This window comes from Hyaena hyaena, unplaced genomic scaffold (assembly GCF_003009895.1).
Source record: "Hyaena hyaena isolate Hyena2069 unplaced genomic scaffold, ASM300989v1 scaffold_505, whole genome shotgun sequence".
In the NCBI taxonomy this organism is placed as follows: Eukaryota; Metazoa; Chordata; class Mammalia; order Carnivora; family Hyaenidae; genus Hyaena; species Hyaena hyaena.
In genome coordinates this window covers 984,798-992,579 of record NW_024081134.1, presented here as the reverse complement: position 1 = coordinate 992,579, position 7,782 = coordinate 984,798, and the positions used below count along the sequence as shown (strand labels likewise).

At 37.8% G+C, this 7,782-nt stretch overlaps 1 protein-coding gene across 1 annotated transcript in view; it reads right to left on the bottom strand.

Moving 5' to 3' along the window:
- Positions 1-2,672: 2,672 nt before the first annotated feature.
- Positions 2,673-7,782, bottom strand: part of CAPZA1 (capping actin protein of muscle Z-line subunit alpha 1) — a 47,117-nt gene continuing 42,007 nt past the window's right edge. The window contains exons 8-10 of the mRNA XM_039254919.1: positions 6,740-6,811; positions 4,600-4,662; positions 2,673-4,219 (exon numbers count right to left, since the gene is read on the bottom strand). Coding sequence (XP_039110850.1) covers positions 4,079-4,219; positions 4,600-4,662; positions 6,740-6,811 — 276 coding nt within the window. The 3' untranslated portion in view covers positions 2,673-4,078. The remainder of the gene's footprint in view (positions 4,220-4,599; positions 4,663-6,739; positions 6,812-7,782) is intronic.

Sequence of the window (7,782 nt, the reverse complement as noted above, 5' to 3'; positions counted from 1 at the left end):
TCCTGGATATCTAACACCACCACCCCTCTCTACCCCCTCCCCCAAACCTTAGGCCTGTCTCCTAGATGTTATCAAAACATGCAGACAACTGTAGTTTATATAATACCAACTTGAGTAAAAATATGTTATGTGGCCTTGGTTACAAGGGACCCTCTCTAAACCAGTTTCATCTAGAAAAATACACGTCACGTGGGATTGTAGTTGTTATCACATATGGCTGTCTACATGTCTAGAATGGTCTTCCTTTCCATCTTTCACATCCAGCTCAGGTCTCACTTCCTTGAAACTTTCCCTGAAATCATCTGTGCTTGTAAGAATCTGACTTTAAGTGGTTGATTTTAGTACGGGTCCAAATAACACTGAAGGCACTCTGAAAGTTAACTTTGGCCAATGACGTTACTAGAATAAACCTATAGCCTCCCAAGATGACTTTGGAGAAGAATATTAAAAGCTCTATATTTTCTTTATTACGTCTCATTACTCCATAGTCACTTGGGTTTCACAATTAAACATTTGAATGCTAAGTTCATGTATTCCAACTAGACAGTCCTTAATACAACTAGAAATAGCCCTTACACTGAATGCTGAAATTGGTTAGAGGCTGTGGCAGGTACAGCTGACCCTCGGTATTTGCAGGTTATGCATTTGCAAATTCACCTACTCCCTTAAATTTACTTCTAACCCCAAATCAATTCTTGCGGTACCTTTGTAGTCATTCATGGAACCATGCAGAGCAGCTAAAAAAAAATTGAGTTGCCCAACGTGTGTGTTCCCAGCTGCAATGGAACAAGGTCATGTGCCGCCTTCTCCTTTCAGCTCATATTATGAACAGGCATCCTTTTTGTGGTTCATACTGTGGTCACATTTTTTACATTTTTGTTTTTTGTTGGTGATTTCACTGCTTAAAACGGCCTCCACACCTGTGTAGTGCTAAGTGCTATCTCGTGTTCCTAAGTACAGTGCTGTGATGTGCCTTATAGAGAATATTCCCATTAGATAAGCTTCGTTCGGGCATGAGTTATAGTGCTATTGGCTGGAAGTTCAATGTTAATGAATAAACAATGTATATTAAATGAGGTGATTTAACTAGAAACACACGTATGAAACAAGATCACGTATTGACCTCTTGACAAAAATGTGGCCATTTATTCCCAAGCACCGGAACCTGTATTCCCTGAGAAGCACTATTTCCTATTTGCCAACTCATGTATTTGCTGGCAACAAACTACTGTGAATAATGAGAATCAACAGTATATTCATATGTGTAGCAGTGCTTTTCAGTATATTGGATTTGACAAGGCATGATCTTGGTTACTGCTCTCGGAGAGCTAAGATCTACCATGTCTTTTTATAGCTACTCTGGTTCAAGGGAAAATTTTTGTTAGCTCAACTTATAGGACCATCCAGTTTTGTTGTTCTATATTTACCAATCCTTTCTTTCTTTGATTTCCCAAGCAGCAGGTAGCTTCGTTCTATATGAGATTATACATTTATAAATTGACATTCAGATACACATCAGTCTTTTGTGAGTTTGGAGAAAATGTGCCAAGGTTTGCCAAGTAGCTCATGAACACAGAGGAGTCCAGCCTCCAAGCTCTACATTACAGAAGAGAATAGGCACTGGAACAAGGCAGCTGAGAGCAGCACAACTACCCAGGCTTAAAGAAAACCAATAGTTTTCAGCAGTGTAATTTCAAATCCAAATATAGGAGTGAGGCCTCCCAGAAAACTCCTTTCCATCTGACTGAGAAACCTTTGCCCTAGGATACCATAGGCTGATTTCAGCAGCATGTTATAAAAAAGATACAATTCAAGCAAATATTCTGCTGAAGGAAGTTAAGTCAGGTCTCTGCAGGACTTGGCAAGGAGGGCTCACTTCCTCCCGATTATACAACTACCCAAGGGTTTCGATGGCCAAAAGACTGATAATAAAGTTTTTACAAAAGGCTATACGGGCTAGGGAAGTGGATGGGATAGGCTAGGGGCAGGCTGACAGAGTTAATGAGTTAAAGGCAAAGGCAAGAACGTTTGAATCTGTTTGCACTACAAGTACAGAGTGTAGTACAACAAATATTCCCTGAAAAGGTGGGAATTTAACTGGCTGTAGATGCAGTGTGAACCACTGAAACTCCTCTGTTTCTTAGTAACCAGGATAAAAGCCTTTGCCTCATGTCTGCAGCGAAGTCCGATTTGCATGGAAGGAAAGCCGCATTTAGAGTGAAGTCAATGTGAAATATCACCCAAGTTCAAGGTACAGGGATTCTTTCAGTTCTACTTCTTGCCTAGTGACTAGAACCGTACTTAGGCCTTGCTTTCTCAATGTCAGACAGAAAAGATAACTAGAAATGGAAAACCAAAGCAAAACCTTTGAACCATCTGCAGCCTCTGAGTGAAGAGGCTGTGTTATCCATAGGGACATTGCTCAAACTTTAAAAAAAAAAAAAAAGAGCTGTTCTTCCCAAGTTTTTGGATAATCACTGAATCTGTAACAGTTCAGAAACCCTAAACATCATCCCCAATTAAGACCAAACACAGTTCTATCTTACCTTGAGAACAAAAACTGAAGAGATGGATTGAAAAGGAGAGACTCAGACAATTTAAGAACAAAACAGGTATATTTCTATTGGACTACCTGATACAGAGGATAGTGTGGTATGAATGGATAGTATGAATGACACATAATACAAATATATTTTATTTGAAATAAACAAAAATGCTTACATAGCTCAACAGGTCACTTGGAAACAAACCTGCTTGACTGTATTACTGAGCAAAAACAAAGCTGAAGCACAAACACCCTTCTTTGTTGACATGTATTTGGATAGGTAGGAAGACACTACTTGGTTTTTTAAAAACTGACCTTCCCTTAAGGCCTGGTCATAGAAGTGTAAACAATGTAAATGAACCCACCATTACCAGCTGTCATATCATATCTATGTCACCTGTGTAGTCTGAGATCACACATATACCTGCCAATATACCTGGGAAGGGTTGCTGTATCACAGTTACATTTAAGTTCTTGGCAGGCAGGACTGAGGAAAAGTAATTTGGAACAAGTTTTACATCCTATTTGGAACAAATCACTAGTATTTCCTTAAATAACAGGTTACAATAGAAAGATACTGCCTGGAACGTATCCTTTTCACTTTGGTTCATTTTTTTGTTTTAGTTTGTGATTTACATAGTTGTTTGAATTATCTGCTTATAGTACAATCCTGCCACAAAGTATTAAAGCACAAGATACTATTATTCCTTCAACATCTGCATTTTTCAAGTTTTATACTCTACTACATCCCTAGTATGTCAGCAGTTCTTGAATAATAAAAAATAATAATAAATGGGTAAAACTCTTCTAAAAATGCAGATGTCTATACCTATAATGGTACTAGATGGGAAGGAGACAATGAGGGAAGAGAAAAAAGCAAACACGTTCATGTGCAGGGAATGTGGTTCAAGTCTTTGGATTTAAAAACAAGTTCCCCAGAGAAGCTGGCTACAATGGAATTTCCAGAAAACTTCCTTTGCCCCCACAAAAGGACCTGAAAAGCCCAATCCAAACCTTTGAAAACTACAGTTATGAGATGCTATAAATGATAATCAAAGCAGTCAGAGGGAGAAGGATGAATGTGTCTTCCATTCAGCTAGTCTGTAGCATAGCCTCTTTAGCTATCGGTGGATCAGTAAAAATCACTGGAGTACCAGAAGTGCTTTGAAGGATAGGGGTAGAAAAGTACTGAGCATATTACCTGTCTATATCAATAACAGGGCTTCATGGCTAGGAAAATTTTCTAAACAGTAAAATAACTCCAGGATAGATCTCTCTCTCCATCATTAAATGTGGCAGAATTAAAAAAAAAATGTACAAGTAGATATAGTGAAAACAGAAAATTACAAGGCAGAGAACACAAAAGAATGAAGACAATGCTATAGGTTCGACAGTATTCCATGAGGCTAGAAAACCTGTTAACTTTGAAAGCCCTAGCAAAATATCAATCTTGTTTATAAATCACTTATTTTATCATATGACCGCATGTTGAATCCTTTCTTTCCACATACTGAAGAATCCTACATTCAGCCTTTAAGCATTCTGCATTTCTTTGCCAATCTTGTAGCTGAGTATCTTGTTCCAGTCGATTTTGGTGCGGGTAACCGGAAGCTGCCGGCGCAAGGCCTTGAATGTGGTGTCTGACATTGTTTGATAGTTTTCACTAATTGCTGTCTGCAACAGATAATTGAAGATAAGTTGCTTGAACAGAAATGGATGGTGATTAGGAAAGTAACTCGGTAGTCAAAGGACATGGTTGAGTCTTCTAAGAAGGACGACAGGATGTAATATTCCTAGTAAGTTCCTCTCCCATCTCTGAAGTGAGTTAAGAAGCCCACTTATATTATTTCTAAAACTAGAGCTATAATCTCTTCCAGTGTCAAAATCTTGACTGTAAGCTCAATGCCAAGTTGCAAGGTGTACAGTCTCCACACTTAGGAACAATGAACAACACATATATTTATGTTGAAAAGACAAAGAGAAGTTCTAACAAAATGTGTTAACAGCAAAAAACAATGTACTAGAGATCTAGAGAAATTAGTTCCAAATCTTACCTGATACTCATTTTCTGCATGCTCTATGATTTTAATAAACTCCTTGGCAGTCTGGACTTCATTCTAATTGAGGAAGAGGGGAAATAGGAATTTTTAAAAAAGTATAAACAGTAAATAAAAAGATACTGAAAAGATCATCTTGACTAAATTTGTATAACAATTTATAGTTTATCAAGTATTCTCATGCACATTACCTTCTTTGATTCTCACAACAACCCTGTGAGGTAGATCTGTTCTTATCATCACCTTCATTTTCCAGATGAGAAAACTGAATCCTCATAAGTGACCAGACAAACATTATACAGCTCTTGAGAGATAAAGATGGGATCTGAATATAAATCTCTGCCAAAAGACCCCATGCTCTTTTCAATCTACCACAGTTTGGCCCCAAAACATCATCACGATGTCTTGAAATGTTTATGCCTAGAAAATATCTCTGGTTTAAACATTTTTTTTAATGTTTTTTATTTATTTCTGAGAGAGACAGCGTGAGCAGTGGAGGGTCAGAGAGAGAGGGAGACACAGAATCTGAAACAGCCTCCAGGCTCTGAGCTAGCTGTCAGCACAGAGCCCGACGGGGGGCTCGAACCCACGAATGGTGAGATCACGACCTGAGCCAAAGTTGAACGCTTAACCGACTGACCCACCCACATGCCCCGAAAATATCTCTGGTGTAAAATGATATAAACAATGTCATCACCAATATCAGCCGTTCATGGTGAACTCATATACTCCTCTATCTGCTACTTGTGATGCTAAATCAACCAATCACATTTTGCCTTACATGATTCAGGTACAATATTAACTGAACGTATCCTTTTCACTTTGGTTCACTTTTCATTCTCTCTTCATTTCATCATTAGATACAACAGAATGAAAGGTAAAAGCTAAGATTTACTGCCGAGGGCAGCAGTCCCCAGAAATGTTCAAATGGTCAAAACCATCTTCTGTTTTCACAGCAATGCTAAGACAAGTCATTTGCTTTCCCACTCTCTCAAGTGTGCATAATGCAGGTCCACAGAAGCTACAGGCTGTGTGATGTGCGATGGCTTCATCACTCTGATGGCTTAACGCAATGTGTGGGCACAAATGGGAATCCAGTTGTCTTTTATTAAGTCAGACACTAGTTTGTAAAACTGTAAACGAATGCCATTCTTTGTACTAATTTTTTTTTTGGTTTGGAAAAGATAGTTGCTTTTCATGAAAATGTTATTCAGGTCAATAAGTAATGGGTTTGTTACTGTTATTTTAAATTAACAAATACATTTAACATTTGTTTTAATTTCTAATAAAGTAAATGTAGATATAACATACATAAACAAAGTTAGCTGGGTTTTTTTTGTTTTTATGTATAATTTTTTTTTATTATAAGCTCTACACCCAATGTGAGGCTTGAACTCACGATCTGGAGATCATGACCTGCGCTGAAGTCAGATGCTCAACTGACTGAGCCACCCAGGCGTTCCAGAACAATAATTTTTAGGAATATTCCTAAAAGTGTTTGGCTTTTCTAGTGATATGAATGTAGCCCTATAAGATTTGTTGGCAAACTTTCCTTCCTCATAGTATTTACTGACTGAAGATATTGCTGTCCTTGAGTAAATCTCACTACTGAAACAGAGAAAGATATTTGAATAAAGCCATTATCACTATTTGACATTATATCATGTTATGTTACATTTAAGTTATATTACATAATTATTACATTTAGTCAAAGACTGCGAACTAATATAGCTGGTTGATTACATGCTTTTTTATAAGCTGCCAAAATGAAAGCATTGAAAACAAACTGAATTTCTAGTGGCAGAATCAGTACTCAGGATCAAAATCAAAATTTTTTTTTATCGTGGGTAGTTTTTTTAATTATCTTTTTTTAAATGTTTATTCTTGAGAGCGAGAGAGACAGAGCACAAGCAGGGGAGGGCAGAGAAAGAGGAAGACAGAATCTGAAGCAGGCTCCAGGCTCTGAGCTGTCAGCACAGAGCCAGACATGGGGGTTGAACCCACGAACCGTGAGATCATGACCTGAGCCGAACTCGAATGCTTAACCAATTGAGTCACCCAGGTACCCCAGGATCAGAATCAATTTTTGAAAGAAAAAGAAGACACAAGTGAGACACATTAAATACTCCACACTCACCGAAACAGTTACTGAATCCTGTACATCTTTATGACTAACCAACTGAACATTGCCATCTTCATAATAGTGAACCTGTGTGAGACAATGATTGAGCAAATTTATGCATAGTTCATATAAAAACCCACTGCCAAGGTACAATACATATCCATGCCTTAAGCCACTCCTAATCTCTCTTTTTTTATGCCATCCTCAGTCCTTTTTTTTTTTATGTTTTATTTATTTCTGAGAGAGAGAGAGAGAGACAGAGAGAGAGAGAGACAGAGGGAGAGAGACAGCATGAGCAGGGGAGGGTCAGATACAGAATCTGAAACAGGCTCCAGGCTCTGAGCTAGCCATTAGCACAGAGCCCGACGCAGGGCTTGAACCCACGAACCCGGAGATCATGACCTGAGCTGAAGTTGGACCCTTAACCGACTGAGCCACCCAGGTGCCCCTATGCCATCCCCAGTCTTTACCAACTCTGAAAAAAAACATTAGTATGATCAATTATAACTTACAACAGTGGTTAAAATTCACAGAACACTTTAAATTTTATGAATTCTCACTTTTATATTTTAGCAGGAGAAATTGATTTTTAAGTTCAACAAATATTTATTATGTGCTTATTGCATTCTAGGCACTGTGTTAAGTATTGCAAATACAAAGATCTTAAATGAGATTCCAGTCTTAGCAGTACTAAAAGAATTAAAATAAAATCACTGAACATTAGTTTTTCTCTGTGAAAACCAAGGAATTTTCATGGATCCTAATTCCTTACACATCTCTCCATATATATATATAAAATCATCAATATCAATATCGGTAAGTAGATCTGACCAAGTACAGAAAAAACTTACTTGACAGTTAATGACAAACTGAAAACACAGATATTCTACTGGTAAATTATACTACAAAAAAGCAAGACAAAAGCAGTTCTGAGGATATACGGTAAAGTGGGGTGCTACAATTATGACACCTGTTATCAAAAAGGAGGGATATACAAGAGACAAACTAAGCAAAGACACAGAAGACTCAGAAAGTTTTGACAACTTACAAGATAGCTC